Raw genomic sequence first — 26643 nt, forward strand, 5'->3', positions numbered from 1 at the left:
TGGTCACGCCAACTTCTTCTATGATTTCTGCTAGTTTTTTATATATATATCTGATATTCTGCCAAGTCAAGACATTCACCTGAGACTGAGACAATATGTGGTGTTGAGTAATGCAACTCTAAAAATAAAAATAATAAAAAGATGTGTCACCTTTTGTGTTCAGTCATATATTAATGTGTTCAGTCATATATTAATGTGCGTGTACATTTAAGGTACCCATACAGTTTGCATCAACTCAAATGGAAAAGGTTCATGCATATTTTATTCAAGAGTAAAAAAAGAGCTTTGTCCATGTGGCATGCTTACACTGTCTAGAGATCAGGAAGTCATAGTGCCAAAACTCAGTTTCAGAGAAAAGTACGAGAGAATCACAAATAACTCATGAAATGCTTCAGTTTTCGTTAAAGTAAACCACAATGAGCGACCAAACAAGGATCAGGTAGAGTGGAAGAAACCAGCAGAAAGCGTATTTATAATAAATAAGAATATTGTGGAGAATAAAGATAAGAATATATTTGTCCTTAAAAAGGTGGACACGATCAGTGCCTGTTTGTAGTACAGCTGGAGTTAACCATGCAGTCATGCTTAGTCTGCCCACATCTTACCAAACAGATTAGATTATCATTCTCACTCAACAACGTCTGTACATCAACAAAAAAAATTATAATCGTAATAATAAAATAAAATTTTTAATCCTTACAGGAGCTTAACTGAAATTTACAGCAACAACAAACAAATAAAAACAAGCTAGTGAATAAATACACAAATAAATAAATAATATGAGCTTAAATAGAAAAAAATTACAAACATAAATAAGTGATGATCATCCCTTAAAAATATTTATATACGGTTTATATACAAATCAAGATCCCACATGTTAGGAGTAGCTGGATCTCAGTTCAGTCTTTTGCAGCTGGACAGGACAGGACCTGATTGAGACCTTACAGTACATTTCCACAAAATAAATAAATTAATAAATTAATTAATTAAAAAAACAAACAAAAAAAAACAAAAAACAAACAAAACCTTCACCACGTGAACTTTCACAATCCCCACAAGCCCTAGGACATACGGCCCCCTTAACCAGTCTTCCTCAGCTGAAGCAGGTTAAAGTTAACAGTAAAGGAACACATGGCGCCCCAGCGGGAATCCAGCGGGTGGGTACGAGTCTGGGGAGGAAGGCAGTTCCAAGAGTGCTAGAGTGCCTACATCAGCCTCTGCGAGACGTTACCACAGCGGAGTATACAAGAGCACGCAACTGAAGGTGGGAGAAGGGGCGTAACCAGCAAGAAAACACACGTTTGTCAACATACCCCAAAGTCTTTATGTCAAGTCCCCGTGTTTAGTCAGTAGTACTTGATACTAATAATCTGTTAAATACTAGTAGCAAAATGTGGTAGAAGAGCAAGGGACTGAAAGAAAACACTTGCAAGTCACACACACACCCGCACACCCACACACACCCGCACACACACACACACCTGCACACACACACACCCACACACACACCCGCATACACACACACACCCACAGACACACAAATCCACACCAACACCCACACCAACACCCGCACACATACGCGCACACACACACACACACACCCGCAGATACACATACGCACATATGCACACACTCTTCTGACAGTGAATGAACAGCACAGGGTCTGTTGGACCATGGCAGGCAAAGAAAGAGGAATCGTCTTTCAGTGATAAAACCTACTTCCTTACCAAGTAATTACTGACTCATCCACCCACGTGTGCACACACACACACACACACACACACACACACACACACACACACACACACACACACACACACACAAACAAACAATCCTAATCATCCAGGAGAATAGTACACCACCATCCTATTATCAGTTTGTAGTTAAGATGTCATTATGCAACCCACACACACTCTTTTCTCTCTGTTCTTCATCTCTTTCCCTTCTCTCCCATTCTCCTTCTCCTACACATCATCATCATCATCACACACACACACACACACACACAGGACATCCTCCCACTATTAATTGTATTTTGCCTTTTCCCTCCGGATGGCGACTGAAGTGACTATCCTGCATCCCGCATCCTGCGTCCTGCTCCCGCTGCCCTACGGCATGCTAAGCGGGCTGTCCACGTCACACCCTGCAGCCGGGCACAGAGCGAAAAGAGAGTGATGGAAAGCGCGGGAGCGGTGGCAGAGTGAGCGGAGGAACAAGGGGAGTGTCAGGGCGTGAGCACAGAGGCCAGGGGGAGGGGCAGGGGGCGGAGTGGAGGACGAGTCACTGGATATTGCTGTTGTCGTCGGTGCCGTTGGACTCGGCCATGTTCATGCGGCCCATGGAGAGGCCCACGGTGTTCATGACATCGCGTCGCGGGGGCATGCGCTCGTTAATGCGGTCCAGACCCTTGGCTTCCTCAAAACTAGTGATTTTATGCTGTGGAGAAAAGCCACGGATGGCTAGATAGAGAAAGAGAAACAGAGGGAAATGGGAAGAGAGACAAAACAAAGGGGTACGAGAGAGACACACAAACAGAAAAACTAAGTTAAAACCTAATATGATTAACTCGGCAAAACATATAAACTGACATTAACTGTTTCCTATAGCTATAGGATAGCTATAAACTATAAACAACGCTACAAATTTTCACAAACAGAATAACTTGCACATAAAACACAAATACACACACACAAGCACACGCACACACACACACACACACACACACACACACACACACTCACACACACACACACACAAGCACAAGCGCGCACACACACTCACACACACATACATGGAGTGACGCAGGTAAAGGGACCAACCAAATTTTTTGTTGTCCCAATTATCAACACAATGTTTTTCTAGTGCTGCTCTGAACTTTACCAAGGTCACTTTAGATTCCTGACTTAGTGTCCCACACAGTGGCATCACCAAGCACTAGGAGGTCATAAGAGGTCAAGACTGGAACTGTTACATGACACCGCCTGGCGTTTACCACCATTAACACCCTCAGCACCACCCTCAACACCACCATTAAAACTACCATTAACACCACCCTCAACACCACTCTAAACACCACCCTTTAGCACCACTATTAACAACACCTTCAGAACCACCCTCAACACCACCCTCAGCATCACCAATAACACCACCCTCAACACCACCCAGCGTGTCAAAAGATCCTGCCTCCCACACACTAGCAAGCTACTGCCTTTCCAATTTGTATTTGCACACACACACACACACTCCCACCCTCCACACCTTTAAACAAACTCTATTATATGTCAATAACACAGTCATTATTTCTGAACATCATTAGTGTTCAGATAATATGAAGCTAAGCATGTCTGCATTACAATGAAATTTAAAGGCACATAAGTTCAGATTTTGCCAGGACATTATGTTTATATATCATTATGATCACAAACCAGGTGCAAATATTAAATGTACATGAATAATGGTCATTTCTCACTATAGCTCTTCTTGTTGTTATATCATGTTATGTATATATGCAAAGATGGCAACTGTATATGGTTAAGATAGTGATGCAGCTGTCTACTGAAGAAAAATGGCAGCAAATTCCATCAGAAATCTTCACCAGAGACCTTTATTGCTGAGTTCATTCAAACCAGGTGTTTGTTTTTTACTGTGTGAAAACTAAAAGGATTTATAGACAGATATTATAGATGAAAATAAATGAATGTAGAGAAAGAAAGAAATAAAGTGTGTGACTGGAACTGAAATCAAGAAGTGACAGAACTAACATGGAATCAAAACATTAGTACACGACAGGTTCTGCTAAATCATGTAATGAGAACTGCACATATTTGCACACACACACACACACACACACACATACACACACACGAACGCACACAAACACATCCACACGCAAACACAAACACACGCAGACACTAAAATACACACACGCACACAAACACAAACACACACACACACACACACACACATACACACACACGAACGCACACAAACACATCCACACGCAAACACAAACACACGCAGACACTAAAATACACACACTCACACAAACACAAACACACACACACACAAACACAGACACTAAAATACTCACACACACGCACAAAAACACAAACACACACACACAGATAATTTCACACTCACATCATGCATTCATTCACAACTTCATTCTCTTATGTACAATCCACTTAATACACACACACACACACACACACACTTACACACCTACACATCTGCACTCATACATACCTACACACACCTAAACTGGATGTGAAAGCAGTTTATTTTCAAAACAGTAGGTGCCTAAAGTGAAGTGTGTAAGATTTGGGGATTATTAGCAGAAATGGAACATGGTGTATAAAACCATGTTTTACTAAGTGTGTGATCACCTGTAACGATGCATCTTTTTAATTTTGTTCGTTCAGAATGAGCCCTTTATATCTACACAGGGAGCAGGTGCTGTCCCAACCGAGGTCACCGTGTTTCTACAGCAGCGAAAACATGACGAAGCAAAACAAAATTGGGACAGGTGACATTGGAAAACAAGGAAAAACACTGGTGTGGCCTTTCCCAGAAGGAGAAACACTGGTGTGGCCTTTCCCAGAGGGACAAATTACTTCAGAGTGCAGGTGAAGTCTCCTGTTTTCTGCTGGACAGGTAATTTAGTGCATCATTCTAATTATAATTTGTTGTTTGATAGCTTTAGCTAGAACATGGCCACGGGCAAAGTTACCAACACAAGTAACAGGATTCCCACTCTAAGTCAAATGTCATGTTTCCTGACATTTCACTGAATTTACTGACCACACAGCTGTATTGAACATTGTCACCTGTAATGAACAGAAAAACAAGGCACCTTTCTTAAACGGGCACTGAGATTCCTGGCTAGTATGACAGAAAAGTGTTTGCCTGTCATTGGGAGTCTGTGAGTTTGATCCCTGATGATGACAACATCAGGGAGGGAAGCGTGACTCACTCGCTCTGCCCTGTCTATCACAGTGACACTGGCCAATCCCGGGTGTCTGTGAGCTCAGGATCAGAAAGCTGAGTGTGATACTGAGTGTGTTACTCCACCCCTTGATGTTTCATGAGCCGCAGCTTGAAGAGATGTGGTGATTTGCTGCATGTGCCTTGGAGGAAGCGTGTGACCTCCCTCACCTTCCCTGATTGGCTGCTGCTGTGTGATAAGGGAGACTTACCTGATGGGTGGGAACTGGATAAGACTAAATTGGGTGGAAAAATTAAAAAATGGAATATACAACAAAAAAAAGTGTGTGGAAAAATCAACTATAACAATCACTCATGTGATATGGTGAATGTGGGAAACATTTAGATACGTATATGGAAACTAAAATGCTACTCGTCCCAGGAAGAGGAAGAGGAGGTGGAGAGGAAGCTGATAATTCCCACACTTCCATTTTTTCCCTTCTCTAACCCTTAAGGGAAGCACCACAAGTGACCCTTTCCGTTAGTAACACGAGGAGTGTTAGCAGCCCTTCAGAGCTCCCCAAATGTGCTGCTCTGAGCTTCGTTAAGAGACTCTGTACGTTTTGATCAGGTCTGATTGTGTCTGGTGTATTCTGATGAAAACAGGGCAGAGATGTATGTCCCAAAAATTGTTCAAATCCCCCTGACTGAAATAGACCTGTGGGAATCCTGAAGTCACCTTTTTCCTGTGCCAAATATCAATTTACTTCTGGAATTCCACTTTTACATTTAAGCACCAAACCTAGAATTTCAGCTATCTCTGGTATTTGGAACAGAAACCCCTGTGATATTACTATGATTATCTGACCAATCTAAGTGTAATTTTAAACCAAAACTGCTCTGGAGGTCTCCAATGTTTTGATTCCATGTTAGTTCTGTCACTTGATTTCAGTTCCAGTCACACACTTTATTTCTTTCTCTCCATTCATTTATTTTCATCTATAATATCTGTCTCCAACCTCTGTAACATTTCTGGGTAGTCTAACCTGTTTTCGACTCTAGAAATGGAGAAAAAAATATGTCCACTATCTCACAATCAGATTAAATACCTCTAATAAACTTGCGCTTCACAATTACTTGACTAATGTTGTAATTAGTATATGCAAAGCAGCTGGCAGTAATTAGCAATAAAACATTACAACAACATGGTAAAAGTAACACTAATATTCACTAACTTACATGGAAGCTATAACTTATAGTTTTACAGACTAAATAACTATATTACACTTTCTAAATATCTGTGTAATGTAACCCCACCACGTGACGTATTATTGCTACTCAGCGTGGTGGTAGATAATAATATGATTCTGGAAGCAGCATGACCCCTGACAGCCACCGTAGGTCCCACTACACACCTGGAAACGGGAAGGTGATTGAGGCTATTCAGTTTGCAGCAGTCTACAACCTCACCACTATATGCTCCTTCTCTCCCTTTAAGTTCTACACGTATATATGAGTATATATGAGTGAGTGTGCGAGTGAGTGTGTGCGTGAGCGTGTAAGTGTATGAGTGAGCGTGTGGGTGTGAGTGAGCGTATGAGTGAGCGTGTAAGTGTGCGAATGTGCATTTGAGTGTGTGACCCATCCAGTCTATGACTGATAGTGAGGGTGATAACATTAGATGACTCAGGCCCTCACCACTCATAGTCACCGCAGACCCCATTAGCTTGCACACACCAGCTAGACGGCTAGCGCAGACAGGCAGCGGCTATGAGCAGCACAGCAAGAAAGAGAGAAAGAGAGAGATAGAGAGAGGGAGGGAGGGAGAGAGGGAGCAGAGAGAAGGAGAGAGGGAGGCTGGTGATTACCTTCTCCGTCCTCAACTGACTCGATGGCTTCAATGGCCTCGATGGTAGCTGAGAAAGCACAGACAGACAGACAGACAGACAGACGTAGAGACAGACGGGGAGACAAAGAAAGGAGGGGTGGGAGGAGCGTTACTATGGCAGCCATGCGCATAGCACGACCCGCCACCAGTCCGCTGACAAGGCCAGGCAGTCAGCAGTTAGCGTTAGTGGCACCGCTAGCTGATTAGTAGGTCTGTGTGTGTGTGTGTGTGTGTGTGTGTGTGTGTGTGTGTGTGTGTGGGTGCACGCACAGGTATGGCAGAGATGTTGAGATAGGCTAACAACTACATGAATGTAAAGAGCAGTCAAACTGAAAGTGAGAGATGGAGAGATAGAGAGAGATTGAGAGAGAGAGAGAGAGAGAGAGACATTCAAAGTGAAAGTGGAGGCTTTGCTGCTTACCACTCTGTAAGGTCTGTTTTCCTCCAGACAACACTCCACTGGGCAGCATGCCTGTGGGGGTCAGCCCCTTCAGAGTCAACACATTCTCACTCTCCTCACTGTGGGAGCAATGAACCACACACACACACCCGTGCATAGACAAACACACACAAGCACACCTTCTACTCACTCTGTGTACAGCATAACATATATACACATTCAACTATCTCTATTCACAGTTATGAATTCTCACGTAACCCACACACACACACACACACACACACACACACACAAATCTGCATAGCTCTTCCTGTACTTACCGTAATACTGAGAACATTTTAGCCATTTTGCCAATGGCACGAATTTTGTTTCGTATCACCTCTTTACGAGCCGCTGCTGCATTAGCTGAGAGAACACACACACACAGTTAGCTTTCCGACTTGGCCAACTAACTCTTTCAAGGAACACAGCTACTCTCAGACTGCTTCCGTTCTATAAATTGCATTTAATTTTCCTGCCACTACTCTCTTACCGTGTGCAATAAGACTTCATCTATGTGTCCCAAATCCTCTTCATTTATTTTACCTCACTAAAGAGAGATTTTAATGCTAACTTCAGGATAATCTTATTTCAATTATCGTAAAATACCACGTCTGTCCTCACCATCAAAGATCTCGTCGCCATCGTTCATGAGTTCGTCATCCGAGCAGATGCTGAGGACGTTTACCAGCATTTCTGTCACTGTAGAGAGGTCAAAAGGTCAGAGGCTTTAGGGCAAAATCATCTTACTCAGAGTATGTACAGCACTAAGTAGCTTTATTGAAAACCTGGAGTGGGGGCCTGGGGAAGAAGCAGTCTGCTCCCTAGCTCTCCAGGCCCACGCACTGATGAACGTGTTATAGCACACAGATTCACATGGACGCACACGGACTCACATGCAGATGTTGTTGATGTTTACACTAAAGCACCAAAATGCCCCTTTAAACTGCACTAAAAATGTATTCAGCTAAATCATTACAATAGAGGATCATTCTAAAATGTTTCTAAAGAGCATTTTCATTTTGAATGCTTCCCAGATTTCAGACCAGTTCTTAGGGACAGGAAAGTCCCAGACAGAGCTGGACGTTTTGGTTTGTTCTTTTTTTGAAGACATTCTGAGACTCTGCACAACATGACAGGCATCACACCTTTCTCTCCTACGAAGGGCAGAGACCAGGTGAAGACGTCCATGAAGTTTGGCAACCAGTAGGGGTGCGGCGAGCAGTTAAACTGGCGAATGTTCATCACGTTGTTCTCATATTTTAACACAGCAGCTGCAAAAAAAAAAAGACAGTTAGATTTACACACAGGCCCACACACACAAGTGAGTCCTCAGTTTACAAGAGCTTATGTCAGGCCCATAGTAAACGAGCAGATGTGTGTATTTGTTACAATGGTACGTTTGGCCATAATATGAAGCCGTAATATAACACCAGAGAAAGTGTCTTACAAAGTGTTCGTGCGTGCGTGTGTGTTTACAAGACCCCGACCTTTGTTATTGTAAACGTCCAGGTAATTGGGCGCGGAGAATATGGTGATGAGTGAGGGGAATCCCGTCGTCTGGCTCTTTCTGTACATGCGGTAGCTGCAGGGACAGAGGTACATGTGAGTGAGGATAAGACACACAGGAACGTCCTGAGACACACGCAGGAACGTGCACGACGCCGGCGGGTGCTGATGTGGCATTTTGCAGTTTGGCTGTAGCGTAACTGCTCCACCACCTTGCTGTCGTGCATTAAGGAGAGTCTGTGATGGCCACATCCATCCTGAGCCAGGTTCTCACCACCTTCTACTGAGAAAAAGGCCATGGACGACACCATTGGCTGCCAAATCAAACTGATCTTATTCTATCTGAGTGAGAAACAAGAACTGAAGGTTAGAAAGAGCTGTCACTGCTTGGTTTGTGGGCAATTTCTTGTTTACTCTCTAGCTTGCTGATTCATTTGTAAATATTGGCCCAGAATGATGTGTCCTTATGTGAATTACGTACGGAGAAGGAGGTAAAAGGCGGTTTTCTGTTCTGTCTCCACCCAACCACAAGGTCATCCCAACCACAGTGCTTCAGTATTAGTCAGCTGCAGATGTACTTGGGACATTTTCAGAAGTGATGGGGACATTTTCAGGAGTGCTGGAGAAATTTCAAACTTTTTTTTCTTCCGTGGTGCGGGGATGACAGTCATCCTTCTAAACGTCTTGCTAAATAAAAGCCATTTACAGCATTCATAACTGCATTTGCTAACTACCCGATACATAGACCTGACCACACAACAGACATGACCGCACAACAGACCTGACCACACAACAGACATGACTGCACAACAGACCTAAGCACAGAACAGACCTGAGCACAGAACAGACCTGAGCACAGAACAGAGCTGAGCACAGAACAGACCTTTACAGTGATTTGTGGTCTAATGCTGGGCAAATCATGGTAAGATATTACAGTCATGTGGGTTTTGTAGTGGTGCCCCTGTTGTCAATGTCAGTCTCCTATGTTGTCCTTTCTTTGTGTTCGTAGCCATGTGCTCTTGGCTCTGCCGCCAAGTGCTATGTGCTCTCTGTTGTCCTTCTTCATGGCTCCGCCCCCATTGTGCTCTCTGTTGTCCTTCTCCATGGCTCCGCCCCATTGTGCTCTGTTGTCCTTCTCCATGGCTCCGCCCCCATGTGCTCTCTGTTGTCCTTCTCCATGGCTCCGCCCCATTGTGCTCTCTGTTGTCCTTCTCCATGGCTCCGCCCCCATTGTGCTCTGTTGTCCTTCTCCATGGCTCCGCCCCCATTGTGCTCTCTGTTGTCCTTCTCCATGGCTCCGCCCCCATGTGCTCTCTGTTGTCCTTCTCCCTGGCCTAACTCCAGCCACGTGTCCAGTTAGTCCCACCCTCGTCACACGCGGGCCTCGTACTTATTCCACCTGTTTCCAGTTCTTTATATCGATCATTGAGCTTTTTGTGTGTGTGTGTGTGTGTGTACGTGTATGTGTGCGTGTGTGCGTGTGTGCGCGTGTGTGCGTGCGTGTGCATTAATGTGCACTGTTGTTCATCCTGCCTCACACCTCCATCACAATAATGTGGGGTTTAATGTAAGGGATATAACAGTAATGTGGGGTTTAATGTTAGGGATATATCAGTGATGTGAGGTTTAATGTTAGGGATATATCAGTGATGTGGGGTTTAATGTAAGGGATATAACAGTAATGTGGGGTTTAATGTTAGGGATATATCAGTGATGTGGGGTTTAATGTTAAGGATATAACAGTGATGTGGGGTTTAATGTTAGGGATATAACAGTGATGTGGGGTTTAATGTTAGGGATATAACAGTAATGTGGGGTTTAATGTTAGGGATATAACAGTAATGTGGGGTTTAATTTTAGGGATATATCAGTGATGTGGGGTTTAATGTTAAGGATATAACAGTGATGTGGGGTTTAATGTTAAGGATATAACAGTGATGTTGGGTTTAATGTTAAGGATATAACAGTGATGTGGGGTTTAATGTTAGGGATATAACAGTGATGTGGGGTTTAATGTTAAGGATATAACAGTAATGTGGGGTTTAATGTTAAGGATATAACAGTAATGTGGGGTTTAATTTTAGGGATATATCAGTGATGTGGGGTTTAATGTTAAGGATATAACAGTGATGTGGGGTTTAATGTTAAGGATATATCAGTGATGTGGGGTTTAATGTTAGGGATATAACAGTGATGTGGGGTTTAATGTTAAGGATATAACAGTAATGTGGGGTTTAATGTTAAGGATATAACAGTGATGTGGGGTTTAATGTTAAGGATATATCAGTGATGTGGGGTTTAATGTTAAGGATATAACAGTAATGTGGGGTTTAATGTTAAGGATATAACAGTGATGTGGGGTTTAATGTTAAGGATATATCAGTGATGTGGGGTTTAATGTTAAGGATATAACAGTGATGTGGGGTTTAATGTTAAGGATATAACAGTGATGTGGGGTTTAATGTTAAGGATATAACAGTGATGTGGGGTTTAATGTTAAGGATATAACAGTGATGTGGGGTTTAATGTTAAGGATATAACAGTGATGCGCTTACCCTGCATCCTGGGCCTCGTGAGCTCTGATGACTGAGAGGAGGTTATTAGTCTGTAGAAACTCACATACTGCAGGATAGCTGTAGATGAGAGAGAGAGAGAGAGAGGGGGGGGAGGGAGGGAGAGAGAGAGGGAGGGAGAGATGGAGAGAAAGAGAAAGAGAGAGAAAGAGAAAGAGAAAGAGAGAGAAAGAGAAAGAGAAAGAGAGGGAGAGTTTCTGAGGTTTCACATGCAGCCTGGCTGGTGCCTTTAACAGTCTATCAGACAGTCCATGAAGTGTGATCATGTAAGGTTGAGATGTTCAAACAGAGAGTGGTTTCACTATTAAGACATTTATTTAGAGGGTCATGGTGACAAATTTAGGCATGTGGGCAACTGCCCATAAACTGTCCTACTGTTTTTCCCTGTTGTCAGCTCTTTGACAACCACAAGGTGGCAGCATGAGTGCTGTGAGATGGCATCACATTCTTTTGACATGAACCACCTTTGCAACAAAATTCAAATCCATCCTGGGTATTGAAACCCCCCAAAGCACAGTGTGGTCAGAACGTAAAAGATGACATCTGATTGAGTCTGACAGGCCCAGTTATCCAAGGTTAACTTTCAGATAAAATGTACTGCTAGTACTAAGGCTTGTTTGTGAACTGTTAATAATGAAATGTTAATAATAATAATAATAATAATAATAACAACAAATTTAATAATTAATTATTGATAATGATCATTGTAGCAGAAGATCAACAGGTTATCAACACGAACAGTGAACTTAAAAGTACAAATTTTATCTAATGAACTGAATGTTATAATGAAGTGAAAGATACCATCCAACACTTACATTAATTTGAGTATTTTAGCAGCTCCTAAATCAGCTCATCAATGCAGAAAACAAAAGAAGCTCCAAAACACCTGGATAGTCCTTGTACTGACATCATTCCACATCTCTCTGGGGAGTTTTCCTACGCCCTTAACACTGCGCTGTATTTTGGGAAGTTGAGACCAGTTTCTAGGAAGATCCCATGACTGACACATTTTAGCACCTAGCAACCTGAGTATAAGGAGGAATTAGTCTTTTCCCAGACCAGAATAGAGTCTTTTTTGGGGGTGGGGGGTTTCACAGCCAGGAGCATGTGATGGAATTATTTTTTAAAAGTCAGAGATATAAAACATATAAAACAGCTAATCACAGTAGTATTGTGCACAATAATGTATTCATAATGTATTCATAATGCATTCATAATGTATTCATAATGTATTCAAAATGTATTCCAAATAACTCGCTCATCACAGTCACACAGAAAACATCTTTATCTAGTTTGTAAGGTTTCATTGATTCTGGCAGATTTCATAAGATTAGAGCAGTCAGATTGCTAGCTATAGCACAAGTGCCTCAGGCTCTCTCTCTCTCTCTCTCTCGCGCTCTCTCTCTTTCTCTTTCTCTCTCTCCCTCTTTTGATTTACTGTGGTGTGAAATAGATCTCTCTCTCCTAACCATCTTCTCCTTTCCTTTATATTCTTCACTCTTTCTCATTCCATCTCTAATGCCCTTATTTATTTATCTTTCTCTCTCTATCTTTCTCTCTCTTAACCTCTCCCTTGGCAGATCTGGATCTGACAGTAGTAGCCAGTTGTCATAGTAACTACAGATCGCAGAGTCCTGGGGGATCATGGGAATTCTGTGTTTTTGCTGAGAATGACCACTTGTTTAGGCTGTTTTATAACTCCTGTTACCAGCAGGGTCTCATTTTCATGCCACACCTGATCACTTGGAGCACAGAGCTCCTCACACACCCTCTTCACCTAATGAAATTTCCTAAACCAATAATGACATTGATTGGGTCCATGTTTGCTTCAGAAATTTCACATCAAGCTTTTAATTCTGGAAACAACAGCTACTAACATTAATAAAACATGTTAAGAGTTTAGGTTTTTACTATGTAGATATAACTGAACAAAAAAACATTTACATTGTCTTCCAAAGGAGTTGGATGGTTGAGTTTTAAAGGTTTCAACTTAAAAAAATAATATGGTATCTACCATATATTTCATAAAATGAAAATTGGTTTCACAAATGCTACATTGTGTCTCTAAAAATGCCATATTGTGTCTTCACAAATTGTTTCCTATCTCTACTATCTCTCGCCCTGTCTCATACGTGCACTTGCAAAATATTTTTCAATTATCAATAACTCTCTATCACTTGTTTGACTGCATCCCCTCACATACGCACACACTCACACACACACACACACACACATACACATACATGCACGCACGCACACACACACACACAAGCATGTGCACACACACACACAAAGAAGCACACAAGTGTGCATCACCTGTAGAAGTAGGAACAGCCGCGAACAGTGTTATGGCTGAAGTATTCCTGGGTCTTCTCATTGCCAAAGTCCTCTAGAGGATCTGACCACAGTAGATCACACATGGGTCCAAAGGCTGGAGGCTCCTTAAACCGGTCCAGCTGGAACACAGAAGGACAGAGGCACTGAGGGACGGAGCAGAGAGCTCGCACGGGTAGAGGCATCCAAGAACGACTCTGAGAACACAATCCTATAAAGCTATATGTTATCGCCCTCTTCAGGAACCACAGGGCTACAGCACCTTCAGAAGCACATGTGGACACTAATGTGAATGTTTTAAAAGGAATGTATGTGTGCGTGTGTTTAGGTGCATGTGTGTGCATGCGTGTGTGTGTGTGGGTCTCTACCTTCTTGATGTCATCTAGTGTGTGTATCTCAGGCGAGAGGCCACCGTGCACACAGAGGAACTGCTGATTCATCAGAGCAGCAAGTGGCAGACAGTCAAATGCATCCATGCACGCGTCATACACCTGCTCCGAGTATTTGATTTTACCTTAGAGAAAGTGAGAGGAGAAGGCACAGTGAGCACGAGAGTAGGAGAGACAGTGGACATCGGGAGAGACAGTGGACATCGGGAGAGACAGTGGACATCGGGAGAGACAGTGGACATCGGGAGAGACAGTGGACATCGGGAGAAGGAAAAGACAAGGCTGGTGGAGGGAGGGGGGATGGGCAGAGAACTCAGAAAACCAAAGATGAAAAGTTTTCACTCAGACAAATGTTGTGACATGTTCTGAGGCTTCATGTTGTCTCGTGAGTCTGATTTGTACACAGGGATCCTGCATGCATTTACACTTTCGCAGAGCACTGTCAATCGAGTTAGAGAAGGAGAGATCGTGTGTGTGTGTACGGGAGAGACAATCTGTACTGTGTCAACTTCACCATCCCACATCTCCCCCATCTGTTCAGTCACACCACTGTATCATCCAGCAACACAGCATTACATGCTCTCCCTAACATACACACACACAAGATCATTTTCATCCATCTGCATTCTCTGTTTCTATGACCATATATATATATATATAAATAATGGGCCTCAAACCCAGGACAGATAGGTGAAGGCACCAACAGCCTACTGGGTGAGCTACTGTGTTTTAATAATGGATAATGGTGGGCCCATGTGAAAACAGTTAGATTTAAGAACAGGTAAAACCAGTTGAACCCCAGCCGCTTTGCTGCGAGGCAAACAAACTCCCGCTAGACTGCGGCGGCCATAAAATGACCTGCGCGTATATCGCGCTTAAAAGGAATGGAGCACGACAAAACGAGAGGAAAAACTAAACACCACACCGAGCGTGGAAAAAGGGAGAACAAAGGATGCCACGGGAAGAATGGCAGCCCCGATGCAGTGGGGAAAACCAAACTAAAACTTTCCAAACAAAACCAGAAAACAGGGAGGAACTTTAATGGCTAAGGGAAGCCTTGGAAGAGAGACAGATTTGAGGTGGCAAACTGGAGAGGGGAGGGGACGTGTAAAAACACAGACACCCTCACAGCACAGAAATGAGGTGTAGCACGAGGGCTCACCGACCTCAATACCCGAAGTTACCAGCTAGGAGCTTGGCTCAGAACTTTGGCAAAGACCCAGCACTGAGTGACTGGGTCACTGGGCTTATATAGGCCTAGCCCAGCTTTTGGGCGTTAAGCCTGATTAGTGGTGTACCTGACTCGAGGCCTCCCTCCAGCCACCAGAGGGAGGCCTCGGCCTGGCACTGACCCTTACAGGACCCACCCGTAAGGGGCGGCTCCTGATGTCCCAAGGCCAGCAGCACGATCCCCCCGAAAAGCCTGAATGAGTTCAGAGTCCAGGATGTGACAGGAGGGGACCCAGGACCCTCCTTGGGCCCGTATCCTCCAAGTGCACAAAATACTGGACCCCACCACGAACCCGCTGGACATCCAGGAGACACTCAACCGTGTATGCCGGCACACCATCCACCATGCAAGGACCCGGCGGAGGGGCCCACCGAACACAATACGGGCCTAAGGCGAGACACGTGGAAAGTGGGGTGGACTCTCAACGACGGGGGAAGGGCAAGGTGATAAGAGACAGGGTTAACGCAGTGAAGGACCTTGAACGGCCCGATGTAGCGAGGAGCGAGTTTGTGGGGATAACCACGCAGAGGCATTGGCCGATAGCCAAACCCGCTGTCCTGGCCGATAAGTCAGCGCTGGTCGCCGTCTATTGTCAGAGTAATGCTTTTGAGCAGCGGCAGCAGATAAGAGAGCCCTGCGTGCCCTTCGCCAGGCTAGGCGGCAGCAACTGACTGTCTGCTCAGCAGACCATACACCTACGTCAGCGTCTTGGTTGGGAAATATCAGCGAAGCATACCCAAATTGGCACTCGAATGGTGGAGTGCCACAGGTTGTTGTGGACAAACTCCGCCCATAATAGGTGCTCAGACCAAGAGGATGGGCAGGAAGAGGCCAGACAGAGGGTGTGCTCCAAGTCCTGGTTAACTCTCTCGGTCTGGCTGATGGATTGGGGACGGAAGCCGGAGGAAAAGCTGGCTTCTGCCCCCAACAATGGACAAAAGGCCCACCAGAACCGGCTAGTAAATTAAGACCCACGGTTTGACATGATGTCGCTAGGCAGCCCATGAAGACAGGCAACCTGGGTAAGTGCCAGTTTAGCTGTCTCCTTTGCAGATGGCAGTTTTGGCAGTGCAATGAAGCAGCCGGCTTTGGAGAACCTGTCGATGACCACCAAAATCACAGTGTTGCCCCTTGATGGGGGCAGCCCCGTGTTAAAATTGAGCGACAGATGAGACCAAGCACACGAAGGGACAGCCAGTGGGTGCAACAGACCAGCAGGCCTTGTCCTGGGGTCCTTGCACTGAGCGCAGGTGCGGCAGGAGTTAACAAACGTTCGGACATCGGGTTCCATGCGTGGCCACCAAAACCGCTGATGGAGAAACTCAAGCATCCGTGTGACTCCTAGGTGCGCTAAAAAGGGGGATGCATGTCTCCACTCGAGGACCCGAGCTCTAACCTCCTTAGGTACATAGAGCCTGACGTACTGCCTTCTCAACCCCCCACTGGATTGGCGCTATGATGCAGGCCCTGGGGATAACGATCGAGGGTGGAGCAGAAGGCAGCAAGGATTCCCACAAGCGGGAGAGGGCATCAGGTTTAATGTTCTTAGTGCCCGGCCGGTATGATAAGGTAAATTCAAACCGGGCAAAGAACAGTCCCCATCTGGCCTGGTGTGGATTAAGTCGCTTGGCCTGCTGTAGGTAGGCCAGGTTTTTGTGGTCTGTCCAGACCAGGAAGGGGTGTTTTGCCCCCTCCAGCCAGTGCCTCCACTCCTCGATCGCAAGCTTGACCACCAGTAATTCGCGGTTGCCCACGTCGTAGTTCCGTTCTGCTGGGGACAGATGTTGAGAGAAGTAGGCACAGGGATGCAGTCTTTTATCCCTTCCAGACCATTGGAACAGAACTGCACCAATGCCCACCTCAGAAGCATCCACATCGACGATAAATGGAAGCTCAGCATCAGGGAGCTGAAGAATAGGAGCCTTGACCAGACGGCATTTCAGTTCTTCAAACGCCCGCTGTGCTTTGGTGGACCAGCAGAACCAACCCGACGCCTTCCTGGCCAATGCAATCAGTGGAGCTGCAATTGTTCTAAAGTTCCTAACAAACCTGTGGTAAAAATTCGTGAAGCCCAGGAAACATTGGACCAGATGCACGAGGTGGGTCTAGGCCAGTTCTCTACAGCCAGCACCTTGGCGGGGTCCATGCACAAGTTATTGTGGGAGACGACAAATCCCAAAAAGGAGATGGTACAGACATGGAACACTGACTTCTCCATCTTAACGAAGAGGTGGTTCTCGAGCAGAAGCTGGAGGACCCGCCTAACATGGGTGACATATTCGTCTACCGTTTGGCTGTATATAAGGATGTCATTAAGGCTCTGGTAGTCTATACAGAGGCGTAACCCGCCGTCTTTCTTCCTGAAAAAAAAAAAACCCCGCGCCAGCCGGGGAAGCAGATGGCCGGATGAATCCTAAGGCTAAGGCTTCCTGGATATATTCTGCCATTGCCTGACGTTCAGGCCCCGAAAGGAAGAATAAGCAGCCTCTAGGGGGACTGGAGCCCGGGAGGAGGTTTATGGCCATGTCATATGGCTGGTTGGGGGGCAATAGCTGGGCCGTCTGTTTGCTAAATGCCACCCTAAGGTCCCAGTATTCCTGGGGCACTTGAGACAGGTCCGGACTATTGGGATTGTGACCAGCCCCAGCCCCAAGGTTTGGGTAGCTGAAGGCAGGAGGTCTGACACGTCAAACCCCAAGACAGCACTGACCGGCTCAACCAGTCTACCTGAGGATTGTGTCACTGAAGCCAGGGGTACCCCAAAATCAGTTGCAAGCCAGGAGCATGGATAATTAACAGTACTATGTGTTCGGTGTGTGTGTGCCGACTCGCAACATAACTGGACGGGTCTGATGACTAACAACCCCTGGCTCAAGGGACCGGCCATCGATGGTAGCAATGGGTAAGGGTTCATCCAGTGGGACCAGCTGCAGGGCTAACTTGTTGGCCAACCCAGCTTTGAGAAAGTTGCCCGCTGCCCCAGAGTCCACAAATGCCTGGAGACGTGTTTCAGATGTTCCCCAAGCCATTGTGTAACTGAGGAATAACCCCTGAGCTCGGGGAGGACTGGTTGAGTCCATCAGAGGTCCTCCCTCCCCTGACGGACGTTGTCTTTTCCCTGGAACTCAGGACAAGCTGGGTGGAGATGACCTGAGCTTCCGCAGTACAGACACCTCCCTTCCCGCATCCGAGCGTCGCGCTCATACCAGGAAAGGCGGGTGTGTCCGAGCTGCATTGGCTGGGATCCGGACTCCCCCTGCTTTGTCAGGCACGTGAACAGGGCTAAGGGTGCGCGGAGCTCCACAAGAGACTCGACTGATCTCTGGTCCCCTCTGCCATATGCCGTATGCCTCTGCCATACGCAATTGTTAATACGCAATACCAGATTGATCAGGTGGTCGAGAGAGGCGGGAGTATCACGGTGGACCAGTTCGTCTTTAAGCTCCTCGCTGAGGCCCTGGTGGAAAACCAAACTAAAACTTCCCAAACAAAACCAGAAAACAGGGAGGAGCCTTGGAAGAAAGACAGTGCAGACACCCTTGCAGTGCAGAAATGAGGTGTAGCACAAGGGCTCACCGACCCAATGTTACCGTCTAGGAACTTGGCTCAGAACTTTGGCAAACACCCAGCACTGAGTGACTGGGTCACTGGGCTTATATAGGCCTATTATTTAAGCCTGATTAGTGGTGTGCTTGACTCGAGGCCTCCCTCTGGTGGCCGGAGGGGGTCGTTGTATTCACATATATAAATATATATATTTATTCCCCCCCCCCAGCTGATGGCTATGTGTGGGTGATGCTGTATGTGGGTGAGCTGTTAAAGTTGTTTAAGGGTGTTTCCTTAGGAAAGTTCATCTTCCTTGTACACTGACTCTACTGTCCCTCTTGCAGTGTGGCGGTCTCTTTAACAAGGGGCAGACCTCTTTAGGCTATGAGTTTGTCCTACAAAGTGTGTGTGAGTGTGTGCCTTTGTGTGTGTGTGTTCTGATACTTGGCAGATGGAAAAGGAGGGCACCCACTCCTTACTGTCCCCATCAGGGAAATCACAGTCGTTGACTCCCTTGGCCAATCATTAACGAGCAAATTAATTTGCTGCTAATCACTCTCTCTCTCTAGCTCTTTCTTTCTATCTCCATCCCCCCCTTCCACCCTCCCTCCCTCTGTCTGTCTGTCGGTCTGTTATTAGAGAGGGGCTGATCTGGAAAGCAGCTCTGGGAGAAAATACCGAACTAGAAAAAAGAGGAGGAACATAAAGAGATGAGGGAAGCACTCGGGAGAGATTTCAGGAGATATCAATACAGGAGAGAAGAGAACAGAGTGCTAGGGAGGAAGAGACCATGGATGGATAGAGGGATGGATGGATAGATGGATGGATGGATGGATGGATGGATGGATGTGTAATGGATGGGGAGATTGAGGGGTGGAGAGGAAAACAGAATAAACAGGAAGTGGAACTAAGAGGAATACACTCTGGGTTAACAAGTTGTGAGATGGAGGGATGAGAGAAGAAAGAAACCCATGACCACTGTGTGGCTTCATACTTACATTCCTGTTTGAAGGTGAAATATTCAGTCAGGTGTCTACATTCATGGTTTCCCCGTAGTAGAAATAATGTCTTTGGGTAGAGGATTTTGAGAGACCAGAGATACAAAACACACTGAGAGAAAGAGACAAAGAGGGCGAAAGGTCACACAAATTACCTAAAGAGCTGAGCTCGCTCATCAACACATTGATTTCAAAAGGATTTCTGCTAGACCTAGACCTACCTAAGCAGTGTGAGTGGCAAAGGAAACCCTAGTGCCCTCACCTCAATACTGAAGTAACCTCGGTCCACATAGTCCCCCAGAAAGAGATAGCGTGTTGTCGCTGGCGACCCTCCAACTTCAAAGAGCTTCATCAGGTCAAAGAACTGCCCGTGGATATCTCCACACACTGCAATACACACACACACACACACACACACACACACACACACACACACACACACACACACAGAGAGACACACATCAGGACAGTGGCTATGTCATAATGTTAGAAATAAACTGCCAGTGGATATTTCTGATATGTACGTTGTACTCACATGTATATTATATAGATTATACAGATTATACAGTACTATACTGAATACCATACAGAAATATCTATTCATCTCTTAGCACAGGGAAAGCACTCTGTATATCTGAAGTATATGGAATACTACACTGTTTGAAGTATATGGAATACTACATTGTTTGAAGTATATGGAATATTACACTGAAGTATATGGAATACTACACTGAAGTATATGGAATACTACATTGTTTGAAGTATATGGAATACTACACTTAAGTATATGGAATACTACACTGTTTGAAGTATATGGAATTCTACACTGAAGTATATGGAATACTACACTGTTTGAAGTATATGGAATACTACACTGTTTAAAGTATATGGAATATTACACTGAAATATATGGAATACTACACTGTTTGAAGTATATGGAATATTACACTGAAGTATGTGGAATAATGCATATATATTTCTTCCTCTAGGCAGGACATAACAAACCAAATCATCACTGTAGTAAGTGAATCTCCCATCAGGTATTCAGATGACCCCACATGTCCCCATATCCCATGAGTTGACCAAATGAGTAGTTTGATGCCTTCCTTCAAAAAAGCTTTGAAGCTCCTGACTCAAGCCCATTATAGCAAGGACAATGTGTTTAGTAGGTACAGTGGGGACTGTGTGTTGAGTAGATATGGTAGAGACAGTGTTGAGTAGGTACAGTGGGGACAGTGTGTTGATTAGATACAGGGTGGACAGTGTGTTGAGTAGGTATAGTGGGGACAGTGTGTTGATTAGATACAGTAGGGACAGTGTTGAGTAGGTACAGTGTGGACAGTGTGTTGATTAGATACAGTAGGGACAGTGTTGAGTAGGTACAGTGTGGACAATGTGTTGAGTAGGTACAGTGTGGAGAGTGTGTTGAGTAGGTACAGTGTGGACAGTGTGTTGATTAGATACAGTGTGGACAGTGTTGAGTAGGTACAGTGTGGACAATGTGTTGAGTAGGTACAGTGTGGACAGTGTGTTGATTAGATACAGTAGGGACAGTGTTGAGTAGGTACAGTGTGGACATGCTGCACCATCTGTAATAGAATTAGGTGCTTAGCAGTTTATTTGAAGCACGATGAAATGTTTGATTCTGTAGTCAGGCTGTGTGGAGTTATGCTATTAGGAAAAGACCTACTGGAACATGGTACATGGCCAGAACTCCATTTTAGAGATGGAGAAAAGTAAAAACAAAGACTGGAATTAATGATGACTGTGATATATCCATTAACCCTTAGTAAATCCCCTTAGCAAATTATCACTTGATAATTATTGGTGACTCGTGTGTGTGTGTGTGTGCACGCCACTTGCGCAACCACTGTAGTAATATATTCAGTTAATATTTAATACATTCCCAGAAGGCCCTCTTGAGGACCCAAGGCTCTGGGCAGGCTCCCAGCCCCCAATATCACAGCCCTCCCCATCATCCACTTCCACACACTCCTAGTGTTATCTCACCGGAGTGTCCCCAATGACAAGCTGCGCAACTGGAGCGTGTTTTTTTGAGAGGGCAGTGGAGTCAGGGGTCAAAGATCATGCAGTCTGAAAGGGCAGGCAATTAGCAGCTTGTCTCTATAACAAAGCCTGCAAGTGCCTGCTTGTAATGTTTAATGCCCCTCTACTCCACAGTGGAACAGTTAGGGCAAAAACGTATGTACATTCTTCTTCTATCTGACAATTAATATGCTGATTCCTTTTCTGGCACACTGACAATACAGTACCGTCGGTAAGAAATTCATAATGTCATAATGACTATTCTGAACATTCTCGTTATATGAAAAAAATGTTTTGGTATATAATTTCAAACATCAGACCGATGTCTGAGGACATCCATTATCATCTTCACCTAAACAGGAATATTTTCATTAACAGAAATAATGACATAAATCTGTTTTATAACAATTAAATTCTGCCTAATCCTGTTCTCTTGCAGATCCTAAGCTTGAGTCTTTGTCACTGTTATGTTATTCTTCACTTATTCTGATGTCTGTATATATTCAATATTTAAAAAAAACATTTTCCAATCAGTTCGTTTTAGTTTAGTTATGGCAGCTTTACTGGCCTGAACATAGTTAGTGCCAGTGTTAAATCTGTCCTTATCACAAATCAAGTCTGTTAATCATACAGTAATCACACACACACATACACAAGGCCAGTTTAGAGACACCAATCAACCTCACAGACACACAGAGAACATACAGACTCCTCACAGACACAGAGAGAATGTACAGACTCCTCACAGACACACAGAGAATGTACAGACTCCTCACAGACACACAGAGAATGTACAGACTCCTCACAGACACACAGTGCGAACGTACAGACTCCTCACAGACACACAGAGAATGTACAGACTCCACACAGACACACAGAGAACATACAGACTCCACACAGACACACGGTGAGAACGTACAGACTCCACACAGACACACGGTGAGAACGTACAGACTCCACAGACACACAGAGAACATACAGACTCCCCACAGACACACGGTGAGAACGTACAGACTCCACACAGACACACGGTGAGAACGTACAGACTCCACAGACACACAGAGAACGTACAGACTCCTCACAGGCACACAGAGAACGTACAGACTCCACATAGACACACAGAGAACATACAGACTCCTCAGACACACAGAGAACATACAGACTCCTCAGACACACAGAGAATGTACAGACACCTCACAAACAGTGGCCAGGCCACAAATCAAACCCAACAGTACTAACCACTAAATAGTATTTTAACTATGTAAATTATATTAGGTACCTGAAACAAGAAATCTATTCCATTTTATCAATATATTGTCAGTTCCTACCACGCTTCCCTCAAGCTGTGACGTTCTTCTCAGTCAGAAGAAGATTGTGTCTTCCTTACGATACTTTCAGTTCTCTGTTTCAGTGAGATCAACACACACTGGAATATCTTGTCCTGGACATGATTCTGTCTTTGACAGTGTAGGCGAATGCCAGTCTCAGTCTCCAGAAGCCTCGTTTCACAGTAGCCCTGTGACCCTGTTTCTCCCTGTCTGCCCCTGTCGCATCTGTCTACAATCTCTGACTCAGAGAAAAGATACTGGGCCAACGTGTAACCATTGGTAACACCTTTTTTCTCCCTTTCTCTCATTCCATCTTTCATGACAAGAACTTGTATTAGAAATTTCTTAACAACCGATAGACAAGTATCAGTAAAGATGAGTGTGTTCACTCTTCAGATCTCCCAATCATTGTGCGTTTTCTTCCTCTCTCTGGTTTCCTGTTCTTTCCGCGCCACGTCCTCTTCTGCGATGCTTTGTTTCTTCTTTCATGACTCTGTTACACCTGTGTCATCGGCACGGCGACATCTACCCCCCCTCCTTACCCTCCCTTCTCTAGTACACACTCAACATGAAATATCTTACCAATACATACATGAACCAGTTTCCTTTGTGCCGATTTCTTCCTGAACCAGTTTTCTTTTCTTACATGACATCACGTATCACTTGCAGTGCATGTATCTGCTGTTCTCTTTGACATGAAAAAACACAGAATCTGAACATTTCAGTTACGATTTTACCTACATTCATGGACCTTAAATAAACTAATTTGTTCAACTTAAGAGCAACTCTATTGCTGCCTGCCTTGCATGCCACTGTTTGTTGTTGTGATATTTAAACAGAACCAAAAAACACAATTAAAAAATAAAATAAATAACACTAAAAAGAAATAAGAATAAATAAAAAATTTAAAACACATAAATACAGATATAATGGCTAGCATGGTGCGGATAAATACTCCTTCACCAGGGTGACTCAGGTCTGTGTTATATCCAGTAAAGCAGATTAAAACGTCCAGGTAGCCCACATGTCCGTGTCTCTGACCTGTAACTGGGGCCTCGATGTCCAGCATGGTCTCCTCCTGTCGGAGGATAGCAGCTCCCTCGTTGATGATCCGCAGGGCCACAGGCTCCTCCACACGGCCCTCCTTAGTGAGGTGGGCCTTCAGAAGGTCCACACGGGGCTTGCCCTCACAGTCAAACACCTCCCGCATGCTCAGTCTGTGGCTCAGCGGGAAAGGGACCGCTACCCGGAAAGAGAGAGAGAGAGAGAGAGAGAGAGAGAGAGAGAGAGAGAGAGAGAGAAACACTGTAAAAAAAAATGCAGCTATTGGCACACTGGCATACATCGTCTTAAAATATTTATTAGGCCATATCTGCTAGTTAAAACCCACAACAAAAATTATTAATTCAATATGTTATGTTTGATTATAGATTGAGGACATCTGCATGGTCCAGATGTAAGAATGAGGAAGAGAAAGAGGCGATGAAGAAACAGAAATGGTGTAAATAATCGTTTTTATTTAAACACATATAAATAAAGTACAATAATGCAGGAACTCTGGAAACATCCTCTGTAAGTCTGTGAGAGAGATCCTCTAGTCATCTGTTCTTTCGCATGCTGGAGTAGATCATTCAGGAGAAGGCTATTCTTTACCTAAATCCTGCCACAGCAGGTGTGTGAAGTTCAGATGTACAAACCTCGTCAAATCATTTTAATCAAATTCGTTCAACTCCATGACCAGGACTTTTTTGACTGAGTCACTGACATTCCTAAAAATGACCACTGAATGACCTTCTGTAAGTTAACCAGCTAGATAACAGGAGGTAAACTGACAGACATAATGTACATCAAACTGGGCAAAATGTGGAGCGCTGTGTAATGGTACATGATGAAATTGATGAAAAGTAGCTAGCTAGATATAGCCTGTTCTTTAAGGCTACCAGATGAGTGTGGAAATAAACTCCACTGTGAATAACCCCAGAATAAACCCCACTGTGAGTAAACCCCACTGTGAATAAACACCACTGTGAATAACTCTAGATCAAACCCCACTGTAAATAAATACCACTGTGAATAAACCACACTGTAAATAAACCCCACTGTGACTAAACCCCACTGTGAATAACTCCAGATTAAACCCCACTGTGAATAAACCCCACTGTAAATAAACCCCACTGTGCATAACCCCAGAATAAACCCCACTGTGAATTACCCCAGAATAAACCCCATTTTGAATAAACCCCTGTAAATAAACCCCACTGTGAATAACCCCAGAATAAACCCCACTGTGAATAAACCCGACTGTAAATAAACCCAGAATAAACCCCAATGTGAATACCCCCACTGTGAATAAACCGCAGAATATCTTAGTGTAATAATGGCTTTATTTACAAATAAATACTATATGCTTATTAAAAAATTTAATTGCTCTGTCAATTAAGAAACATTTCTGATAAAATGTTTTGAAAAATTTCAAATTCAGCATAATTATTAATGTAGACTCTAACTATTAGAGTTTGGGGGTCAAAGCGAAGTGAAGCAAAGTAAATATTTTGTTGCCCAGTGTTTTTAAATGAGATGCCATGAAATAACTCACTACTTGCGTAGACCTTTTACCAGATATGTTCTTACTTTTATTTTAAATTACTACTTTAAATTCTACCTGAGTAATTATTCTTTTAAAGTAACAGTTTTGGTTGCACTAATCTCCCCTATTTATACATTGCAGCTGAACACACACTATTTACAGCATATTACAACCTACCAAAAACTGGAGGCAGCTAGACAAGAAAGGAGAGCGACAGAGCCAGGGCACAGAGAAGAGGGAGAGAAAGAAAAAAGAGTGAGAGTGAGAGAAAAAGTGAAGGAGAGAGGGAGAAGGAGGTGAGAAGAAAAGGAAGCTGTGACAGGTGTTACCGGGGCAACAGCAGCCAAAGGCTGGTATGCTGCCAGAGAAACTCATCATTGATCGTAACACACACACACACACACACACACACACACACACACACACACACACACACACACACACGTACTGATTCGTGCACATTAAAAAAACAACCACTACCTCATCAAACAAGCACTGTATGACAATGAGTGTAAGCGGAGTTCTCATAGTAAACGTTGCCATGAGATGCTGTCAAAATACAAAGTGTTTCCCCACACACCCTGCTCCATTCTCCTCAAAAGAACACACATCACATGGTCCTCTATTCAGACTACACAAAATCCCTTCACACTAAATTGTTTGCCAGTAGGGGGCGCCACAAATGCTTACACACCTGCTGTCATAGCACAGGCTGCCCTCAATTTCCTCATGACTATCGAAACCACGACTAAGTCATACAACAGATGTGTGTTGGGGGGTTCTGTTTATGTCTATTATAACTGCATATTATTGCATAGTGTAAAATGATCGTTGTTGTTGTAAAACAGGAGA

At 44.2% G+C, this 26643-nt stretch overlaps 1 protein-coding gene across 4 annotated transcripts in view; it reads right to left on the minus strand.

Moving 5' to 3' along the window:
- Positions 1-244: 244 nt before the first annotated feature.
- The window catches only part of ppp3cb (protein phosphatase 3, catalytic subunit, beta isozyme), a 42380-nt gene continuing 15981 nt past the window's right edge, over positions 245-26643 (minus strand). For 2 of the 4 annotated variants that reach the window (XM_027017110.2, XM_027017111.2), the window contains exons 2-14: positions 24246-24446; positions 20093-20217; positions 19831-19942; positions 14035-14180; positions 13649-13788; positions 11315-11392; positions 8741-8835; positions 8399-8524; positions 7875-7952; positions 7532-7616; positions 7233-7330; positions 6792-6839; positions 1561-2459 (exon numbers count right to left, since the gene is read on the minus strand). In XM_027017110.2, the coding sequence (XP_026872911.1) occupies positions 2281-2459; positions 6792-6839; positions 7233-7330; positions 7532-7616; positions 7875-7952; positions 8399-8524; positions 8741-8835; positions 11315-11392; positions 13649-13788; positions 14035-14180; positions 19831-19942; positions 20093-20217; positions 24246-24446 (1511 nt within the window). In that variant the 3' untranslated portion in view covers positions 1561-2280. Of the gene's footprint in view, positions 1482-1560; positions 2460-6791; positions 6840-7232; positions 7331-7531; positions 7617-7874; positions 7953-8398; positions 8525-8740; positions 8836-11314; positions 11393-13648; positions 13789-14034; positions 14181-19830; positions 19943-20092; positions 20218-24245; positions 24447-26643 lie in introns of those variants that run through there. The other 2 variants (XR_004775763.1, XM_027017112.2) reach the window with 2 other exon arrangements.

Source organism: Electrophorus electricus, chromosome 2, assembly GCF_013358815.1.
Source record: "Electrophorus electricus isolate fEleEle1 chromosome 2, fEleEle1.pri, whole genome shotgun sequence".
Lineage (NCBI taxonomy): Eukaryota > Metazoa > Chordata > Actinopteri > Gymnotiformes > Gymnotidae > Electrophorus > Electrophorus electricus.